Source organism: Cnephaeus nilssonii (genome assembly GCF_951640355.1).
Source record: "Cnephaeus nilssonii genome assembly, chromosome: 3".
NCBI classification, from domain to species: domain Eukaryota; kingdom Metazoa; phylum Chordata; class Mammalia; order Chiroptera; family Vespertilionidae; genus Cnephaeus; species Cnephaeus nilssonii.
Genome location: NC_137074.1, coordinates 54326034 through 54348539, shown reverse-complemented (window position 1 = coordinate 54348539; position 22506 = coordinate 54326034). Strand labels below are relative to the sequence as shown.

At 49.5% G+C, this 22506-nt stretch overlaps 1 protein-coding gene across 2 annotated transcripts in view; it reads right to left on the bottom strand.

Annotated features, from left to right (window-relative positions):
- The window catches only part of SLC12A8 (solute carrier family 12 member 8), a 143244-nt gene extending 122848 nt beyond the window's left edge, over positions 1-20396 (bottom strand). The window contains exons 1-2 of one of the 2 annotated variants that reach the window (XM_079767158.1): positions 20138-20396; positions 19025-19119 (exon numbers count right to left, since the gene is read on the bottom strand). In XM_079767158.1, coding sequence (XP_079623284.1) covers positions 19025-19075 — 51 coding nt within the window. In that variant the 5' untranslated portion in view covers positions 19076-19119; positions 20138-20396. The remainder of the gene's footprint in view (positions 1-19024; positions 19120-20137) is intronic. The other variant, XM_079767157.1, reaches the window with a different exon arrangement.
- Between the last annotated feature and the right edge of the window lie 2110 nt (positions 20397-22506).

The window sequence follows — 22506 nt, the reverse complement described above, 5'->3', positions numbered from 1 at the left end:
AAGGTCGGAGTCACGGGCACGGAGTGGCTGAGAACAATGGATGTGTGTGATCCAGGCCAGAGCCGGGGCCGGGGCAGCTATACCGGTCAAAACCAAAGGAGGGGCTCTCAGTTCCTCGTTCCTCGTCATATCCACACGCTCCCAGGCCAAGGAATCCTCAGGATGTCACTGAAGCCACAGGGCCGGTGGGGCCAGGGGGCTCCTGGACGGCCCCGTCCGCCCCGACCCCAGCTGGAGCTCCTTTCATCTGTGTGCATTTCTGCTTCTCGCTCTGTCTTTCGCAAACCACAGAAGAGGAATCTCCCGAGAGTCAATCAATGTGAGCGCAGTGATCGTGACTCAAAGCTAGGACCCTGCCAACCCATGTGTGTCCTTGAACGAACGGTACCGGTACCGAGGGACCTGTGTGCTGAATGCAGGATTGTTTCCCAGGATCCTAATCTCAAAATTCAGGACACGGTCCAGCTTCCTGTCTCTGCGTGTGCTCAGCTTCCCACCCGTGGCTCATTACAGGCCTGCTCTTTATTAGACACAGTAAGAACAACAGCAACTCCCGGCCACAAAGAGTCCTCATTGAGAGAGTGCTTTCAGCTTCCACATCAATCCCCCCTTTGATCCTAACCACACCCCCGGAGGGAGGCGGCAGGGAGAACGGCCGGCCGCCATTCTTATAACCAGGGAAAGAGCGTCTGCGAGACGAGACGCCACTTCCCAGTCCACAGCGGGCTTTGGATCCGGCGGTCCACACTGTAAAAGCTGGACTTGGCCCACAGGTCACTTGCCCCCTTCTCTCCTAAATTGTGATCTTTCAGATTTCAATGTCTAATATCCTAGAATTGGCTTAATTGTGCATACATCTGCCTGATCCCTAAATCTCCCATTGTGATTTTCCCTAAATCTCCCATTGTGATTTTCCCTAAATCTCCCATTGTTATTCCTCTTTCATACCAGCCTTTGCATTTCCACTCTGAAGGCTGTTTTGCTTATGTGTTTGTATACCTAAAGTCATATGAAAAGCCCTGGCCAGCATGTTCAGTGGTTAGAGCTTCAACCTGGGCACCGGAAGGTCTTGGGTTCAATTTCTGGTCAAGGGCACATACCTGAGTTGCAGATTCGATCCCCAACCCGGGTCGGGGTATGTGTGGGAGGCAACCAATCGATGTGTCTCTCTCATTCTCTTCCCCTCCCTGCTCCCTTCCATTCTCTCCAGAAATCAATGGAAAAAATATCCTCACTCCTTGGGTGAGGTTTTAAAAAAAAGAAAAAATGTTGTGTGAAAAGCTTTTCAGCTCCTAGATCTCACTGGACTAAATCAGCCTTAAAGGTGTTTCACAGATGAATAAGGTAGAAGCTGTAGGAGACGCTTTACCCTGAGGAAGAAAGTGCAAATGGTGTGAATTGGGTTTGGTGGCTCAGCTCGGACAGCTCCCTGCGAGATGTGTCTGGAGTGTGCCTACCCTTTCTAGCCAAGTGACAGAAGAATATAATTAAGTATTCCCAGAGCCTGCTCATCAGATGCACAGGAGCCTGAGTTTGACACCAAGATTGCAATCCTGATATTCTTAGAGCGAGATATTGGTACCAGCCCACAGAGAGAGGGACGGTATGTACATGGGAGGGCAGGGAAGAGAGAGAGAAGAAACAAAAGTACAGAAAAAGGGACGGGGCTGAGACAGAAAACCCTAGATTAAAATGCCAAATAGGTGCCTGGCTGGCGTAGCTCAGTGGGTGAATGTCGACCTATGAACCAGGAGGTCACGGTTGGATTCCCAGTTAGGGCACAAGCCCAGGTTTCAGGCTCGATCCCCAGTGGGATGCGTGCAGGAGGCAACAGGTCAATGATTCTCTCTTATCATTGATGTTTCTATCTCTTTCTCCCTCTCCATTCCTCTCTGAAATCAATGAATATATATATATATATATATATATATATATATATATATATATATATATTTTAATATGCCACATAGGTAACACAGAGACGCCCAGAGATATTTCCCAGCCTCCCCCTCGCCCCCATGGAAGCAGTGCCTCCAGATGTCAACATGGAAGCCCCAGCTTGGACGCCCATTCGTCTCACCTCTCCCTTCTCCACCATGTCCTCCAGCCTCACCACCTGCGGGGTGCCCCCAAGTTGACCTGCTAGGGGAGCACTATCTAACCAACTCAAACCAGCTACCTTGCATAGTGCCCACTTGGGCCATGGCAGGTGTGATCCTGACACCAATTCCAATGTGTGGGGCTGCGATTGGTGTCAGAATCATACCACGGCAAGCAATTCCCTGGCACCAGTCAGATGTCCTACAATTCAACTCCATTCTGGCTCTCCTCAGCGATGGTGTCAGATCCCGCAGGTTAAGGGCTCAGTCCTACAGGACGGCATCCCCACCTCCTTCCAGCTGCCAGGTGCACGTCCAGTTGTCACCTGGGCTTCTGACCCACAGGCTAATGATCGGAGGAACCCCCGACCCCCTCTTTGGATTCAACTAATTTGTGAGAGGGACTCGCAGAACTCACAGAAACATTTCATTTACTAGATCGCCAGTTGATTATAAAAGGATGTAACTCAGGAACCACCAGATGGAAGAGAGGCGCAGGGCAGGGTATGGGGAAAGGGCGTGGGGCTCCCACGCCCTCTGAGCCGCCACTCTCCCCCATCTCCACGTGTTCACCAACCCGGAAGCTCTCCAATCCTCTCCTTTTGAGTTTTTATGGAGGCTTCATTACATGCATGTGATTGATTAAATCATTGGCCATTGGTGATTGGTTCAACCCCAGCCCTTCACCCTCCCCTAAAAGTTCCAACCCTCTCATGACATGGTTGGTTCCCTGGCAACCAGCCTCCATCCGTAGGTGTTTTCCGAAAGTCACCTCATTAACATCAACCAAGTTGTGGTTGGAAGGGGTTTGTTATAAATATCAAGACGCCTTTGTCACTCTTAACTCTCAGAAAATTCCAAGGGTTTGAGGAGCTCTGTGCCAGGAATGGGGATGAAAATCGAGCATGTAGCTCTTGTTAAAAATCACAGTAGCACAACTAGCTGCTCCACAGGTCACTCCCGCTCTGCCCTGCCAGCTCTCTCCAGTGCCGGCTAGCTCCTGCTCAGGCAGGCTGAGGGCAGAGCCAAGGGCTGCAGCAGAAGCAGACACCCTACAGGACAGAAGATCAGCTCTCCCCCACACGCAGGACTCCCAGCCCAGGCCCTCCTCTGCGGGAGGGTGAGCAGCCCCCTCTCACCTGAGCATGCCCTCCCACAGAGCCCACGGCTCACGGACCCTCCCTTTGCATCTCTTCCCAGTAATTTCCGTCCCCCAGGGCAGGAGGGCAGGAGGGCAGGAGGGCAGGAGGGCAGGGGGGCAGGAGGGCAGGGGGGCAGGAGGGCAGGGGGGCGGGGGGCGGGGCAGCGGGGTGACAGTGGTTGATAGCCGGGCCAGTTCTAGGCTGTCTTGGTAAGACTTAGGGGGGAGGTCTGGTCCCTATGTGAATAACATTCTGTGACACAGACATAGCAGGTTGTGGGAAAAGAGGTGGGAACAGGATGTGTGCTGTGCCTGGCTTGGCGTCTGCTGGCGCGCAAGGGTGGGGATGAAGAGGAAGGAGAGTGGGGAGCAAAGAGGCCCCTCAGATTGCACACCGCACATGTGCTCAAGCGTCAGGCTCCTCTCCTCCCTGGCAGGGACAAGCCTGGCAGGCTCCAGGGCACAGGGACTTGGAGCCAGACGGTGATCACACCTCCATGCTGCTCATGCTAGCATGTGCCTTCCCGAGCTCCAGGCGCAAGAAGCCAGGCCCTCCCCTCTGCGCCAGGGGCCTGCCCCCCCCCCGCCCCCCCCCCCCACACACACACACACACACTGGAAACGCCACGGCTGCCTGGGGGTGTTCTAGTTCAGAGGTAGAAGTCTTCTTCCTGGGAACAGGGAATCCCTGCACTGAGTAGGGCGTCTAGAAGGGGGGGATCTGCACCTGAGAGGCGCCGGGCGGAGGAAACCGCTGCTGCAGCCGCAAGCTGGGCTGAGTGAGAGGCCAGCTCGGCCAGGCGCAGTGGGAGCGCACACCGCCACCCCCCGCCGCCCTGCCCGGCCGCAGGGAGCACATCTGGGATGGGAGAGGACACCTTCCTGTATTTTGGCAGCTGGAGGGAAAGAAACCAGGGGAGGAGCCGTGCTTCTGCCCACTCGGGTCAGCAGTGGGTCAAAGCAGGACCCGGCCTGCCCCTCCGCCCCAGCACACCTGTGGGAGCCGCTATGTAATTGTTAATGACACATCCCACGTCACCCAGGCTGCGCTGAGCCGGCTCCAGTGGCAGCCTGGGCACCGCAGGCCTCCCCTGGGGGAGGAGCAGACAGCCACACGGCGCGCCCCAGAGGCCTCCACGTGCAGGTGAGAAGATAACCGCGAAAGCTTTGTAAGCACCAAGCACAAGAGACGGTTTTCAGTGTGAGGGCGGGTGTCTTCAGGGAAGTTGGGAGGAAGAGAAAGAAAAGAGGTCTTACTGGGGATGCATTTCTATTTCCCCGACGACCTGTCCTCAAGTTCCAGGCGAGTCGCTGCTCTCCAGCGCGGCCCTGAGGGCTGCCTCTCCAGCTCCTGCCAGTCCCAGCCTCTCTGGGTTGTCCTCGGGGTTCAGGTGAGGTGTCCTCGGGGCTCAGGTGAGGTGTCCTCGGGGTTCTAGAACAATGTCCAGGGAGGTCCTGCACCCCCTGGGGCGGAGACTACACAGCTCTGCGGAGAAGGCGTGGGGACCTATAGGGAGTGTCAAAGTCTGACTCCCCTGGGTTCCAGTCTGGGCAGCACCCTCGGTCAGTATTGATTTAGTCCTTCCCAGAAACGGGAGTTCTCGTGCAGTGTGAGTGTCTCCGCCACAGAACAGGCTCGAAGCCAGTGCCTACAGACAGTGCCTTACAGGTCCTGCAGGGCTGGCCGGGGTGCTCCATGCCCGTTCATCCTAATCCCCGTCCAAGGCCGGGAGCCCCCCGGACAGCCTGGTCCCACCCACACAGCCCCGGGAGTGGTAAGACCCTCAGACGCCGTGAACACATGGATGCTGATGGGAAATCCCTGCTTGAATCCCGCCTCCCGGACCACACACCACCTCCTTCCTCACTCTGCCCTTCAGAACTCAGAGCTGTGATCTGGACAGCTGATACCATCCCCAAAATGACAAAATCCCGCAGCAGCGATGCCACGGCCACCTGAACAAGAGCTTCCCCACCCCTCCCAGCCTCCTTGGCCAAAGGACAGAGCCTTTCCTGCGGACACGGGCTGCCACCAGGAAGTCCCCCTGGGTTTAACACCAGGAGGAGAGACATGGACCCTAACGCCCTCTCCCAACAACAGGCAAACCCGCTAACACTCGACTGCAGGAGGTTTACTCTTCTAGGTGCTTCAGTGGATCAGCCTGTATTATATCTGCTTAAGAATTCTTATGGCCTGGGTGGGAGCGGCCAGGGAGAGGTCAATGAGAGAAAAAGGAGACTCGTGTAATATTTTAAACAATAAAGAATTTAAATTAAAAAAAAAAAAAGAACTCTTATGGCCTTTCGGTCAGAACCACCATCTTCCAGTAATTCGCCAAAATGACTAACACAAAGAGAAAGAGAGCCACCCACTCTATGTTTTCTAGGATTTTTAGAAAACATGGAATTGTTCCTCTAGCCACATACACGTGAATCTACAAGAAGGAATGCCCCACGAATGTTACCATGGCAAAACTGGAAGAGTCTACAGTGTCACCCACATGCAGTGGGCACCGCTGTGAACAAACAAGTTGAGGGCAAGATTCTTGCCAAGAGAGTTAATGTCCGTATTGAGCATCTTAAGCACTCTAAGAGCCGCGATAGCTTCCTGAAACGGGTGAAGGAAAATGATCAGAAAAAGAAGGAAGCCAAAGAGAAAGGCACTGGGTCCAGCTGCAGCGTCAGCCTGCTCCGCCCAGAGCAGCTCCCTGTGGGGGGACCGTGGGAAGGAGCTCGAGCTGCGGCCCCGGCCCCTGTGAATTCACGGCGCGACAAGTGTAAAAACATACAAGACCTCTGAGCTGGAAAAAAAGGGATTCTTACGTACGGAGTAGTTTTGACTTCTGGAATCACATTAACATTTTACAGACTCAAAATAAAACACCATCAATCTGTATGTGTCTTTCTGTCTGAAGTGGGTCTCTTGTAGGCAGCATATGTATGGGTCTTATTGTCATTAAAAAATTAAAAAATAAAACAAAATCAAATCAAATTAACAGGATGAGAGAAAAAATTAAAATGGAATGAGAAGAGAAACAAATGAACCGAACAAGTTCAATGCATAACACAACCAGCACTGCAGGGGGAAAAGAGGTGATCGATCAGAGGAGCTTTGGAACGTAGTACTACGACTGTGTGTTCTCGGTCTAAAAGCAAAAATGCCGACAAACTAATATAAATTCCAGACAGAAATTTTGTTTTTTTGCAGGGGTGGAAGTTACCAATTCAGAACCTCTGATCTGTGAATTACAGGACTGAGCAAATAAGAAAATACAGGATGAACAAAAGTAGGCTTACAATTGTTCATTTGGAAAATAATACAATAATAAGAATAAACTGTTTTGCATACTCACAACTGTAGACCTACTTTTGCCCACTCCTTTAATACTGAACAGGATTCAAGTTTCTCTCTGGTGGAGAAGGGAGTTACAACTAAGGAAAGAGAAAAGAATAGAAGGATAAACCCTGGGGTGATGAACTGGAATTAGGGATAGTTTGCACTTACAGTTTTTAATACATATAGCAAGATATAGAGCTAAATATGTATGTGTGTATTTATATTCCTTCTCTGTCCACTTAAAGCAAGCATATCAAACTCGCGGCCAGCGGGCCGCATGCCTCGACCCGCCAGCCGTGAGTGTGACATGCTTGACTTAAAGGGTCTGTCTATAAGACACCACAGTAGCAATAAGCATACCTAGCACTTTGCTAGCTTCCAAATTACCATGAAAATGATAGAAAAGATGTTTTTTAAAGTGTGGAGCTATAATTACAACTAGAAAGGAGGAAAAACAGGTGCTACCAGCAGATCAGACATTTGGATAAATTCATGCAAATAGGCTTAGAAGCGGGGGAGAAAGGCAAAGGAGAGAATACAACTGTACAAGAATAAACTGGGTTCCAGGGCAGCTAAGAGAAGAGCTGTCTCCCAAGGCACCGGAGAAGCTCCCAGTTCAGAGCCAGCGGATCCCAGCGGACACGGGTCAAGGCGCCATCACTGGGTGTAACGTTATTTGGAAGGCTTGATCATGCATATATGGCACCTATGGCGTAACAGATGGGGAAGAGGGGGTTGAAAAAAGGGCCTGCGTGATTGCCAAGTTCCTACATTTTACACTGAAGTGAGAAATATTAGCTCTAAATAAACTGTTAAAAGTTTAAAATATATATTTAATCCCTAGAGCAGCCATTCTTAAACTTTTTGGCCTCAAGACTCCTTTACAGTCTTAAGAATTATTGAGGAACCCAAAGCTTTTGCTTATGTGTGTTATACTTATCAATATTTACCATTCTAGAAGTTTAAAGGGAGATATTTAAAAATATATATTAATCATTTAAGCATAACAATAAGCCCATTATCAATTAAAATAAATGACATATTTCCATGAAAAATAACTACTTTCCAAAACAAAAATGTTTAGTGGAAACAGAGGCCTTATTATACATTTTGCAAATCTTTTTAATGTCTGGCCTGATAGAAGACAACTGAATTCTCATATCTACTTCTGCATTCAGTCTATTGTAAAATATTGTTTTTTAAGTACAAGGGGGAAAACTGGCCTCCCACACTTCTATAGTAAGAAAATGAAAGAGTAATTTACTACCACGGATCCATATATGAAAAAAATTATTATCACCCAAAAGGTAACAGAATCACCAAAAAAAAAAAAAAAAAAAAAAAAGGTAACACGAGGTATAAGAAACAGCAGCAGCTGCATCAGAACTATAAGAATTAAAGGAAACCTGGTCAGTGTGGCTCAGTGGTTGAGCATCGATCTATGAACCAGAAGGTCACGGTTCGATTCCTGGGCAGGGCACATGCCTGGGTTTCGGACTCCCTCCCAAATGTGGGGCATGCAGGAGGCAGCCAATCAATGATTCTCTCTCATCATTGATGTTTCTTTCTCTCTCTCCCTCTCCCTTCCTCTCTGAAATCAATAAAAATATATTTTTAATTAAAATAAGAATTAAAGGAAACTTGAAAGACATTAAGACCCTGTTGCTCAGAAGCAGCAAAGCTTTAATGATGTAAGATTATGTTTTCTTCTCCATGAGTCCAATGATGTCACCTAGTTATTCATTTATACACACAATTTATAGATTTAAAATTTTATAACCAACTATAACCAATGTGGAAATGTTCATTATAATTCAGAACAATATATAAATTTTATAAACCTTGACAATCCTATCTAATAAAAGAGTAATATGCAAATTGACCATCACTCCAACACACAAGATGGCCACCCCCATGTGGAAACAAGATGGCCACCACAAGATGGCTGGCAGGGGAGGGCAGTTGGGAGGGACCAGGCCTGCAAGGGAGGGCAGTTGAGGGTGATCAGGCCTGCAGGGGAGGGCAGTTAGGGGTGGCCAGGCTGGCAGAGGAGGGCAGTTGGGGGCGACCAGGCCTGCAGGGGAGGACAGTTGGGGGGGGGGGGGACCCAGGTCTGCAGGGGAGGGCAGTTAGGAGCAACCAGGCCTGCAGGGGAGAGCAGTTGGGGGCGACCAGGTCAGCAGCAGAGGGCAGTTAGGGGCAACCAGGTCAGCAGAGGAGAGCAGTTAGGGGTGACCAGGCCTGCAGGGAAGGGCAGTTGGGGGTGACCAAGCCTGCAGGGGAGGACAGTTAGGGGCGACCAGGCCTGCAGGGGAGGGCAGTTGGGGGCAACTAGGCTGGCAGGGGAGGGCAGTTAGGGGTGACCAGGCTGGCAAGGGAGGGCAGTTAGGGGTGACCTGGATGGCAGGGGAGGGCAGTCAGGGGCAATTGGGCCAGCAGGGGAACAGTTAGGCGTCGATCAGGCTGGCAGGGGATTGGTTGGGGTGATCAGGCTGGCAGCAGAAGCGGTTAGGGGCAATCAGGCAGGCAGGCAAGTGGTTGGGAGCCAGCAGTCCTGGATTGTGAGAGGGATGTCCGACTGCCCGCTTAGGCCTGATCCCACCAGAATCGGGCCTAAATGGGCAGTTGGACATCCCTCGAGGGGTCCCAGATTGGAGAGGGTGCAGGCTGGGCTGAGGAACACACACCACCCACCCCGGCACGAATTTCGTGCACCAGGCCTCTAGTGTAAAAATAATAATCCAACTAACAGAAAATTAGAAATGAAGTGAGGAAAATGGAAGAAAGAGTAAATATGCCAAAAGTCCTCTTTCTTCATATCAGGAAGCAATAAATAAACTGATAATAAGTTGGTGATTTGGTCAAGAAATTGAGGTATAAATATATTATTTAAAGTTATAACGATAACCACAAAGGAAAACAAAAACCAAAACCATTCACAGTGACTGTCTCTGGGGAATGGAGGTAAAGCGAGAGGAAGAAAGCTTTTCACTTTATGTCATTCTCTAGTGTTTGAATTTTTTTCTTGACTGCATGCACGTGGCACTTTTTTTTTTTTAACCCTCACCCAGGGAGTGAGGATGTTTTTGTTGTTGTTAATTCTCACCCAAGGATTTTTTTCCCATTGATTTTTAGAGAGAGTGGAAGAGAGGGGGGAGAGAGAGAGAGAAACATCAATGTGAGAGAGACACACCAATTGGTTGCCTCTCGCAAACACCCGGAATGGGGCAGGGATCAGACCTGCAACCAAGGTAGGAGCCCTTGACCAGGAATCAAGTCCGTGACCCTCTGGTGTGCAGGCCAATGCTCTAACCACTGAGCACACTGGCCAGGACACATGATAGTTCTGTAATTAAAATACTAACTTATTTTTATTTTAAGAAAAATTTTAAATCATTACATTATTAGAAACATTTTTAAAACAGAATGCTGACCTAGAGTTAATAATCTTGTTCATAACTTCATTTGAGCAGTGGCTGAATTCACCAAAAGGTGTCTGTGATTTAAATCACATTTAAATGCATTAGATAAACAAGAAACTTAAAGGTAGCAAAGACTTTTACAAAGTTAATGTCTGTCCTTAACATTTGTGTCTGTTTTTAAGTTAGAATTTGTTTTGGCTTTGTGTTGTTTCTTTACTGAAAATTGCCTAAAATAAAAAGGAAAAGTTACTCAAAATGAGTCATGGCTTTCTGTTTTAAGTTAAATTCATGTTAGAGCGAATTTATCATGTGGATCAGGCATGATATTTTTAGCGCAGGGAGGGCGGCGAGGCCGCCGCCTCGGTGCATCGGGAGCACCTGAGTTCCGTAAGTGCTGGCAGGAAGTGTGAGTGTGACTTACAAGCTCTCTGCACATCAGGGAAACAACACTGCAGAATTTTTTACACAGACCAGTGGGTTTTACTCCACTTCTTCTCTTTTTTCACGCCTGTTCCTGTGAAGAAGCTAACACTCAAACCCCAAAACACAAACAATGGAAGTGTCAACAGGACCCTCCTCCTGAGACTGGTGACTGCCAAGCAGGACCCTATTAGAAACCATCAAAGCCTGAGGAGGTGCTGCCTCTAAAGACTCTCCAGGCCACGTTACCCTAAAGCACACCACAGTCTTTTGATTCAGGTTTTGAAACTCAGAAGGAAAAGGAACATTTTTAAGAATCAGATTATATTATTCTTGGTAATGACTTAAGAGCAAAAAGAGCCACTGAATTGAATTATACTCAGGTATGTGTGCTTCTTTAAAACTGATTCCAATTATTTAACATTGTTCTATGAATACTGAACTACCTAGTATTTAAATTGTGACCCTTGCCCTGGCCAGGTAGCTCAGTTGTTGAGAGCGTTATCCAATATGCCAAGGTTGTGGGTTTGCTCCCAGGTCAGGGCCCTTATCAAAATCAGTCAATGAATGCATAAATAAGTGGAACAACAAACCAATCTTTCTCTCTCTCTCTTTCTCTCTCCCTCTCTCTCAAATGAATAAATAAGAAAAAGGTGGAGGGAGATGGATGAGGGTATGGGGAGATAAATGGTGATGGAAGGAGACGTGACTTGGGGTGATGAACACACAGTACAGTGTACAGATGATGTGTTGTGGAATTGTGCACCTGAAACCTGTATAATTTTGGTAAGGAGTATCACCCTAATAAATTCAATAATAAATTAATAAATAAATAAATATTAAACTTTTACCCTGAAGAGATATATTTGGGTCAGAGAAAGTATAAAATGAATGAAAAACTAAGCTAAAACTCAGTTGTCCACCCCTATAGAAAGTCAGGGTGTTCAATCAGGCCCGACCAAAGTCTAAGCACCCCCTAGTGGCACCTCACTCAAATTACAAGAATAGCACTTCAGAGTCATTAAGATTCTCCTTGCAAACAAACCCCAACTGTTGAATGATGGCAAGGACTGTATTTTTTCTATATCTGGTCATGGATGAAATGTACCCTATGGCTGTAAGAAGTTTTAAAGTCACCTAATCCAGTGGTCAGCAAACTCATTAGTCAACAGAGCGGCAAACCGAGGCTCGAGAGCCGCAGTTTGCCGACCACTGATCTAATCCATTCACTTACCGCTACTTTAAATGTATTGACCATTTTTATTTTATTTTTTAAATCTTATGATGGTATAACACATTAAAAAATCTTGCTGGCTAAGGAGATTGACCCTCTCAGAGTTAACCAATTCTTAGAGACAGTAAAGGGCTAACCAAGAGCATGCCTGTTATATACAAACTAACCAATTCCAAATCTATACCCCAAACCACCCCTTTTATGTAACTCTCACACACCAGGGCAATATTTACCCTGCCGAAATCATCTCAGGGCCATACACCAGGCAACTAGAAACCACCCCTTTAGCCCAACGCCCGCCACAACTATTCAGACTAGCCAATCCTAATCTGCCCTGCCCTGCCCTGCCTTTCCCGGTGCAGGCTCCAGCCCAGGCTCTCCCCTCACCCCCACCTCTGCCCCCACACCAGACCTGATGCTTCCCCACTGGCCCTGTGTGGCAAGGCATCCCCCCTTCTCTCGGGAAACATAAGCAGGAAATTCTTTCAATGGCATTGACCTCTCCACCCACCACTCAGTCACCTCCATAAATGAAGATGCTGTGGGCACAAGTGAGACTGGGTCCCAATTAACTCATTTCAGTGAAGAATCCCTTTCATTCCCAGCTCTAGGATACCTTCAACCAGAAAAAGGTCTCCCTTCCACTTTTTATGAATATGCAGCCTTTTCGGCCCAGTCGTCATTTTGGGGGCTGCCCTCCCAGGCGAGGTCACAAACAGGGCTGCAAAATGGAAAGGGGGAAAGAGAGAGGGTGACAGTGCCCACAGGAAAGCCTCGGACTCAAGAATCCTGAGAACGATTTCTGTCCTCTCTCCCCCGGGTTCCGGGGCAGGGTCTTTTCTCCGGCCACCTCCTAAAGTTACCTCCTAAAGTTACCGTTGGTGGTTTTTACAGTGAAGCGAAGAGCTTGAGCTGTGAGACCTTGCACTTGCATCGGGTCCCTTCCGAGGATTATACCTAATATTGTATTTGTAATTTGTAACGTTTTTACTAAAGACAATCCCTAAAAATCGTATAAGCTTCATGTACTACCAAAAAAAAAAAAAAAATGGGATGGGGAGAGAGGTCATGGCTCCAGAAACGCCAGATGTGAACGCTTCTCTTCCTCCCAGCCATCCTGGGCCCCGGTTTCTTTATCTGTAAAAGGAGGGGCTAACAAGACAGTCTTAGGTTCCCTTTTCTTTTCTCCTCAGGTGCGTTCACTTCTCTACACACTAATGAAGCAATGTGCTATTTCCTCGCATGTGGCTGCCAAGGCTCACTTTGCATATTGGTTTTTTAAAGACACCAAAACAGTCCTGAAAAATGCCTAGCAAAAACAAGTCAATTTTTAGCTGTACACTGGCTAATAAGGATGCAGAAAATAAGAGCAAAGCGTTTGCAATGAAGCCTGACACCAATGCTCAGATTTACATTATGACCTAAAGACTGGATGCATTAAGATCAACCCAGAGCTGTATTATGGGGTCATGGGTCATGGGCTTGGTTTCAGTCATGGGCTCTGTCACTGTTTACATATGTCTTTGGGCAACTCATTCAACATCTCTGGGCTTGTTTCTGGACATGCTGAGCCAGGGGGCTGGGCCAGAGGAGCTGTAAGGACCCCTCTGTCTCTAAACAAGTTCACTCCTCTCTACCTCTCGTGCCCATGCCACTTTCCTATTCACCTGTGCCCCACAACTCGACCAGGCTGTCTCTTACTCTCACCACACCAAGGGAACCTCGGTAAGCCATTGAGTTAAGGAGGAGACAACAGGGAAGGGGCAAAGGAGGAGAAGACAGAAGGGAAAGGGAAGGCAGGAAGTCAGGCAATGCTGGGGACAGGGTCAGAGACGGTCACACCCCGGAAGCCAATCTGGACACACCCTCTCCCACACGTGGCCCAGATGCCATGCGTCTGCTGGAGAGCCCACACCCTGGGTCTGCGTCCAGCTTTTTTCTAGGGTGATTAGCTCAGCCCAGCCAGACGTTAGCCCACAGGCTTCCTAGAAAAGAGTCCTCACGGACCGACTTCTGCTGGAGCTCGTCTCTGGAGGAAAGCTGGATGAAGAAGGAAGACTACAATGGGTCACTCATACTAACTAATCTGCAGTTTTTGGTGACTTGTTCTCATGCCATAACATGCCACAGTTTCTCTGAAGACCATCCAAGCCAAAAGAAGGAAGACAAAACCCTCAGGTTAGTTGGAGGTAATCCTTATTCCATAGCAATTAAGAGATTTCAATTTTAATATCTCCAGCAGTAGCCAGAGATCCTGGCAAAAAATAGGCACTCACAAAATAAGCTGAGCTGAATGTTCTCACTCTTACTAAAGCTCAAAGCATTTGATCCTGCTGGACTTCAGGTCTCACACAGTATGTCTACTTGCCATCTCCCTGTCTCAGGCGACCCACTTTCTCCTGCCAGCTTAATCTTCCTGACACGCCATGCCCATCACAGTCCTCTCTGTGCAGTGATTGGCAGAGACCAGCACAGAATCTAAAGTCAAAATAGCCTTCTATTCACCTCCCTCAGGTGCCAGCTGCTCCTTAGCTTCCCAGCCCCAAGTTCGCAAATAGCCTACTCTATTGAGTTTCATTGTAATATCTGCTTCATCCAGTTACTCAACATGCATTGTATTTAGTGCTCGCCATGTGACAGGCATGGGCCAGATCCCCCTACTTATGGCATAAACACCCTGACAATCAGGTACACTCATCCCATCTCACAGTTGTGAAAACAGACTGGGAGCCCTTGAGTAACTTGCCCAAGGCCCAATACATCTAGTGGCACAGTCAGAATCTCGAAGCCAGGTTTCCAGGTTCAAGTCCACCACCAAACCACACCACACATCAGCGACAGGCCTGAGGACAGAGGCTCCTGGAGCAAGATTCATACCTGCCACAAGTCCAGTAGGAACACACACACACACACACACACACACACACACACACACACACACACTACTCTAGACCCATCTCGGCCTAGAAAGTATTCCATCCTCCTCAGTGGACTGCCCACCCAGCAGGCTGACCTAGACGATGTCCCACATTCGGGTCTTGGCCACTGGAATCTTTCTGGATTTGGGGCTCCTACCGTAGGTCTCCTGCTTGACATTGCTTCGCTGAGTCATGCATTTATTTACCAAAGAATCTTCTGATCATTTATATCTCTACATCATGGACCAAATAATACTCCCTACCTTAGTTTTATTATTAGCCAACATTTACTGAATGTTTACTGTTAAGTAAGCTCTATACTAAATATTTACATAAATTATCTCTTTTAATCTTCGTAATTCTCTGGAATAGGTTCTATTACTATAGCCCTTTTATAGGCAAGGAGGCTTAGGGAGTCACTAGCCCACGGTCACAAAGGGTTAGAGCTATACCTGAACTCAGGCAGCACATGTACCCTTGATCATCACGCCATGAACCCTCAGACCTACAGCCTCTTCCCAGCTGGTCCTCATATTACTGACCAACACACACACAGCTACCCCTGAGACTATCCATTCATTCACCTCTCCACCTAACTCATAAGTGTTCTCTCTATGGGCAAATTTCCTGAGAGCTACTTTCCTGTGACCAAGAAAAGAGCAGATCTGAACTGATGGGGTTGGCATGACACTCACCAGCTCTCTTCCCACTGGGCACCACCTTCTTAATCCCGTGTTCTTCAGGCCCCAAAGCTCTTAGCAGAATTACTGACTCCCAAGACTGGAGTAAAACTAGAAAAAGGTTCATGGGAAACTCCTGGAGGGCCAACCACTCCCAGAGTTGAGCTTCAAACGTGTCAGCCACCCAACCTGCTATCGCTTCCACACGCGGGCCTTGGGTTTTCCATCTGGGTGGCTTTGCTCATACCTTGGGGGCTGCAGGCATACAGCAGACAGGATTAAAGCTTAGACCTGCCGAGAATTAAAAATGGCGGCAGAGTAAGTGGATGCTGCACGGACATGCTCCCAGGACAAACTGGAATTACAACTAAAATACAGAAAAATGTCCTGAATAACCAATGGAAAACTCGCAGGAGAGAACCCTTATGCCCGAAGACCGAAAGTGGAGACCGCATGGAGACTAGTAAGAGGGGCAGAGGCACAAAAGGGCCGGCTGGGCACTCACAGACAGCAACTCAAGTCCTGGAGCAAGCATGTCAAACTCGCGGCCTGTGGGCCGCATGTGGCCCTCAACGAATACTTTTGCGGCCCAGCCAATATAACGGTATGTAAGAAATGTTTTAATAAAAATTTCATAACTTACCTTTTACAACATCCTGTTATACATAATTATTAATAACGAACTACAATGTTCACTAATGACTGATTACTATCATCGTGTTGCATTCATTTCCCTTACGGGCCTTACACACAGGCACAGGCACACCATTTCTCTCCACTAATACCAGCAGCGAATATTTTAGCAGCCGATTACCACTTCATTAGTCTTGGACTGACTTGTTTGGTGTGCACAACAGGAAATATTTTGCTTTCGGAGAACAAGAAAAATAGCTTTATTTGCATTATGCTTATTAATTTGTGCAGTTATTCAGTGTCTGGTAAGTTAATGTTCAAGAAAAAATATTAATTTTATTAAAATGTTCTATTATTTTATGTTAACAATTACTCAATTATTTCAGTCCTTTGTATTCAGCATGTCTCTATAAAAAACACCTAAGTTTCTATGAAAATTAAGCTTTTGTTTTTTTTGTGGCTCACATAAATTTAAACCATGTTTATTTGGCCCTTGTTAGCCTTTGAGTTTGATATGCTTGTCCCGGAGCAATATCTCAGCTGTGTGTGTGGGGGGGGATGGGGGTGCCACTGAGAATTCTAGGATCTAATCCCTAAGCTGGGCCCCCCAGCAGACACACCAAAACTGAGGAGGGTACCCACATAACATCTGGCTGTGAAAAGCAGCAGGGTAGCTGTCTGCCAGGGAGTAACAGCTGAAAATTCAGGCACTCTCTTAAAGAGCCAACACACAAAATCCCCTATGGAGCCACCCACATTGTGCTCGGGCAGAGGGAGGGTGAAGTGGACTGGAGCTGTGAGAGCAGAAGTCAAGACAGGGGACTTGGGGGATAGAGCTCAGAAGGCAGATACCTTGGGCTGAGTCATTCCCTCACGCAGTGGAGGACATCTTTACCACATAGACATCTGCCTTGCCTGGGGGAAAGACAGTTGACACACCCTATTAGAAAACACCTTGCCCTGAGGCCACTTAAGAGATTAAAAATAACAATTAGCCTCCAGGCAGAAGCAACTGCCCCATCCTGTTAAAAAAAAACTCTGGCCACACCTGAGAATGATTGCCTGGGGTGCAATTCAAGTCAGAATCCTATCAGTCTGTAGGCAGAGGCTTTGAGTTTTTACCTGATCTAATTAGTCAGAAACAGCCTTTAACTCTGTCCTACCTAGAGACTGAGAGGGATAGAGGATCTACCTAATACATAGTCACGAACCCAAACAGAAAGCCATAATGAGGAGACAAAGAAACAACCCCCAAATGAAAGAACTAGTGCATTCTCCAGAAGAAGAGATAAATGAAGCAGAAATAAGAAATTTATCTGAATCAGAGTTCAGAGTAATGATGTTAAAAAAATGCTCAACAGTATGAAAAAAGATATAGTAACTATGAAAAAAGAATAGTCTGAGATAAAAAATGACATAACACAAAGAACACATTGGGAGGAGTACACAGCAGATTAGGTGAAGCTGAGGATTGAATCAGTGAATTAGAAGACAGAGTTGAAAATATCACTCAATCAGAGAACCAAAAAGAAAAAAACAATCAAAAAACAGGAGGACAGCTTAAGGGAGCTGTGGGACAGTGTGAAATGTAACAATATTAAAATAGCAGGTGTGCCAGAAGAGGCAGAAAGGGAGAAAGGAATAGAGAGGTGTTTGAAGAAATAATGGCGGAAAACTTCTGTAACCTGGTAAAGGAAAAAGTCACACACATTCAGGAGGCACAGAGAACCCCAAGCAAGAAGAAAATGCTGGGGACTCGGGCTGGGTCAGACAGTGCAGGGCCTAGGGCTAAGGAGTTTGAACCCTGGGTGGTAGACACAGGGAGTCACTAAAGGCTTTAAACAGGGGAGAGAGCATTACAGCTGAGCCTTAACAGATCCCAATCTCAGGGATGAACCAAGAATGTCTTGTTTCCCTTTATGGAATCCCTGGGGATAAGGGCCTCACATTTTCCATCCAAGTATCTTTTTCATACTTAACACAGAACCCATGCACAGTCTTACACACCCAAAGAAGATGCGTGGGAAGTACGGTGGGAGACTGGGCAAGCTAAACAAAATGTAAGCCTCTGACAAATCAAGGTCTCTCTGAGGGGCCTCAACCCCACTAAGAAGGAGGCCACGGGCCTTTTCACCCAGGAGTGAACAGCTCTGGACAAGAGCTCTGAAATATCTCTGAGGAAGCCATTCCGGGTCTCCAGTCACCCATTTCTAAGCAGTGAGTACTTCCAGGGCGGGGTATGAGCAGCAGGGTTACAGACCTGGGGAAGGGGAGACTCATCACCTACCCACCATCATGCTGCATTCCTCACATGTGCTCCTGTGCATGAGGAGCGGGTACCCAGCCAGTCTGGATTCTCCCACCAACCTTGGGCCCCATTTGCCTCACCAGCCTCTGCCCCTGGGCTCAGGACCCCCCAATCTAGACCCTGCTCTTATTATTGTGTGAGGCCTTGAATTGATTCTCTCGCCTCTTGCGGGGGCTCATTCCCCATTAAAATTCCAGAAGCCCTCCTGCCCTGCTCTACAAAGCATGAGAGAAACCCAAGGGACCGTGAAAACATCTAGGCTGAGTGATCCGTCACCGGAAAAGATGCTGGAAACAAGTAGTTTCCCAGTAAACACTTAAGTAGGTTTTCTTATTTTTTAAGGGATTAACTACTTCCGGGGAGAGCCACTTCAATTCCATAGTCACATCAAACATTTACTATAACTAGTGATCAACAGGAAGAGGATAAAGAGAAAAAAAAATACCCTACAGACATCAGGGAATCCAGAAATCCATTCGGCTTCAGCATCTATGTTTTTCCGAAGTAAATTTTCCTTCTTACACTGGTTTGATTCAATATGAAAAGGAGTTTCATATTATCTGAGTCCTCACTCTGTTCATAGATAGTCTCCGTGGCAGGGAATGGGAGAGTCCAGGATTCAATATAATAGCAAAGAAGATTTTCTGCACACGGATGGTTAAGAGTTGGCTATAACGTGTTCTCGGTTAACCTGGAGCACCAAAATAAACTTCTGAGAGAATTACTTCCAAAATAGTGCACTGCAGTGTTTCCATTCAGCTTCCTGTCTGGTGATCCTTTGCTCACAGGCCTCAGGGGTTCCCTGACAGGCCCCCACACCACCCAGGCCTACCTGCTGGGCTGCCTCGTGGAAGAGTTCCTGCACGTGAGACATCTGGGCCATTCTCGTGGGAACGGGGGTCCTGGTGGTCTGGGTGGGGAGGCCCTCTGGAAGGTAAACACCATCCTCAGTCAGGCTGGCTCCTCCTTCCCTCTCTCCTGACAGCCCACCCTTCCTCTGCACCAGATTTCGCTCCAAGGCTGAAGCAGAGTTCTCCCTCCCTCTTCAGGACCCACCTAGATCCGGCTCACATTGTGCTGCACTGAAGCCCCAGCTGCCCCAGCTCCCTCTTCCTTCCCTGAGCTCCTTCCCTGGGGTGGGGAGTGGGGGAGCCAGCCGCCCAGCCCTGGAGGACACAGTGTCACACTCCTCTCCTACCCTCGGAACCCCTTTGTCCAGGGCGAGGGCACCTTCACTCACTAGACCTGGTTCCAGGTGGTGAGTGAATAGAAGACCAGACCATGAGCAGAGTGGGAGAGGGATGGTTAGGAGGTTGTCCTGGGGGTCCCTCTGGAGCAGGGCCAGAAAGGGGTGTGGGGTGGAGAGGCGGGTAGGAAAGGGCTGGCTGAGCATCATCACCAGGCTGGGTTCTCATCAGGGAAGCAGAGCCTTCCTGGGTCCCTGGACCAGCTATCCCTGGGGCAAGGGCCCGGGGCGGGCTCCGAGTCTCCCTCCCTCCAGCAGAGCGCTGGGCTGAGACAGGGCTCCTGACGCCTTGGAAGCAGGAGGAAAAGGGAAATTGGGAGAAGGGACATGGGGTAGAGGTCATGGTCACGTGAGAAGAACATGGCCCATGACAGTGACCAGCGAAGGCAAGGAGGGGGGACGCTCAGTGAGGAGTATTCAGAGCAAGAGTTGGGGGTTGGGGGACCACTGTGCGCTCAGGGAAGCAGCTGGGAAGAATGAAGGATTTGGTGGGCTGCGGGGGTGGGGGGGACCCCAGAAAGTTCCCCTGCCCAGCTCCGCCCGGCGGCCCACGTGCAGATGGAGCGCTGGTCCTCGCACAGCCCCTCTGCTCCGGCCCTTGGCCCGCCTGAAAGGACCCCAAGATTTTCCGAGACCTGCTCGGGAGCCAGAGCCCAGCCCGCCTCGCATCTCGGCCAGTGCACCCCCTCTTACACGAACCTGGTACAGCGCAGAACGCAGCCCCGGCCCGGCCCGCGCCAAGCCCTGGGAGCGCTGGGCGGTGGTGTCCGAGGGCCCGGGTGCGGACGCGCTGCCCGTGCAGGCGCGGCGGGTGACGGGGAGGTGGGGGTTGGTCTACCTGAGCGGGGGGCAAACGTGACCCCGGCCTGGCCCCCTTCCGGCAGGACAGCGCTCCTCCGCCAGAGGAGCCGCCCCAGGCCACCTGTGCGCCCCCCGCCGCCGCGTCCACCCTCGCCGGCTCCGGTCAGCCGGCTCCGCGCTGCGCCGCCCCCGCCCCGCCCCGCGGCCACGTGGCTGGCCAGGTGTCGCCGTGCGGGTCCCAGCTGTCCCGCCGGCCAGGCGGGTCCCGCCCGGGCTCGGGCACCCCGGCCACGTCTGCACCCACAAGTCTGGGTCCAGTGAGGAGGCTGGGGCGGGGCTGCAGAGCCGTCAGCCCCCGGGCCCCCGGGAAGGGGACGGAATGCTGGCCCGGGTGGGGGGCACTGGGGGGCAGGGGTAAGGACCGGGGGTCTGCCAGCCTTCAGGCTGGTCTCCGCCAGCCACGGCTACTGCCCTCCCGGCTAGTTCCGTGCCACCAGCTGAGGCGCCGGCCGGGGGCTGGGGCAGGACAGCAGCCTGCTCACTGCAGCCGCGTCTTAGGAACTGCCGTCCGTCCTGCCCGCAAGAGGGAGCGGCTGGGGAGCGGGAGAGCCCGGCTCCCGCGTGGGCCTGCCTCCGGGGCAGGCGCAGATGCACCCCGACAGGAGGGGGAGGCTGCGCTCCAGGGGTCCCGGAGAGCGGCTGGCTCCCCCCCTTCCCGGCTCTCAGGACGCGGGCTTCCTTTGCCAGGAAAGTGCCCGCCGCCTGCTGAGGGGTCGGGAGGGCACGGTCCGCACCCCCTTCACCTCTCAGAACCGCCTGTGGGGGCTGCGGGCCAAGGAGAGGTGCCAGGGCCCCCGCTTGCAGAAGAAGAAAAGAGCCCACGACATTAACACAGAGAGAGTTTAATATTTTCATTTCCAATCTGGCCTGTTTCCTAAACTTAAATAACTTGCGAGGCTTCCGTGAAATAGGAGGGCAGCTGGGAGTACTTCCCACGCCCACATGAGCCTTTGTGTGAAAATCCCCAAAATAGAGGGTTTTATTTTAAAAACAAAAGGGAAGCCAAAGCCTTGGGAACACTGACAGAGCCCCAACCTCTCCTGCTCCAGCAAAGGGTGTGTGTGTGTGTGTGTGTGTGTGTGTGTGTGTGTGAAAATGGCACATAAAACATAAAATGTGCCATTTTGACCATTGATTGCAAGTGTACGATTCAGTGGCATTAATTACATTCACCATGTTGGGCAGCCATCACTGCCATCTCCTTCCAAAACCCTTTCATCACCCCAAACAGAAACTCTGTACCCACCAGGCAGTAACTCTCCAACCTGCTACCCCCAGACAATCTACATTGTCTCTATGAATTTGCTTCCTCAAGAAATTTAACATCAGTGAAATCATACAATACCTGTGCTTTTCTGTCTGGCTTATTTCACTTAGCATAATGTCCTCACAGTTCATCCATGTGTGAGAACTTCCTTTCTAGCAAAGAGGTTTTCAATAACCCCTCTCTGCAAGGGGAAAGAACCCTCCAATAAATTGCAGGTTAGCCATCTGTGAACAAAGGATGACACCATCATAATATTGGAATCCACTATATACCCAGATATTAGATCTATATGGCCAATAATAATCTTTATTGTTCACTTTGGGGTCACATATGAGACTTAGTGTTTTGTTTTGTTGTTTCAAGCTGGTTTCCTCTTTGCTATCACCTGATGAGCCTCCCGCTGAGTGAGAACCTTAAAGAATCCACATTCAATTCCATATCAGCCTGACTTAAAAGCATTAGAAAAGGAAATTCGCCCCCCTGTTCATAACCACCTACTTTTTGTTATTCATCATTTCCTAAATGAGAAGGTCCCCTCAAAGCTTATAGGCATCTTCTAAACCTAAGAACAAATGTTTTTTTCTGTTCTTCATTTGGAGGCTAGAGAAACCTGTCCATCTTCAAAGAAAAAAAGTATATCCGCTTAATGTAGAATTATAACTATAAGCCCGGTGCACAAAATTCGTGAATGGGGGGGGGGGGGGGGGAATTTGTCCCTCAGCCCAGCCTGCACCCTCTCCAATCTGGGACCCCTCGAGGGATGTCCGAGGGCAGTCAGACATCCCTTTCACAATCCAGGACTGCTGGCTCCCAACCGCTCGCCTGCCTGCCTGCCTGATTACCCCTAACTACTTCTGCCTGCCAGCCTGATCACCCCCTAACCACTCCCCTGCCAGCCTGATCGACGCCTAACTGCTCCCCTGCTGGCCCGATTGCCCCT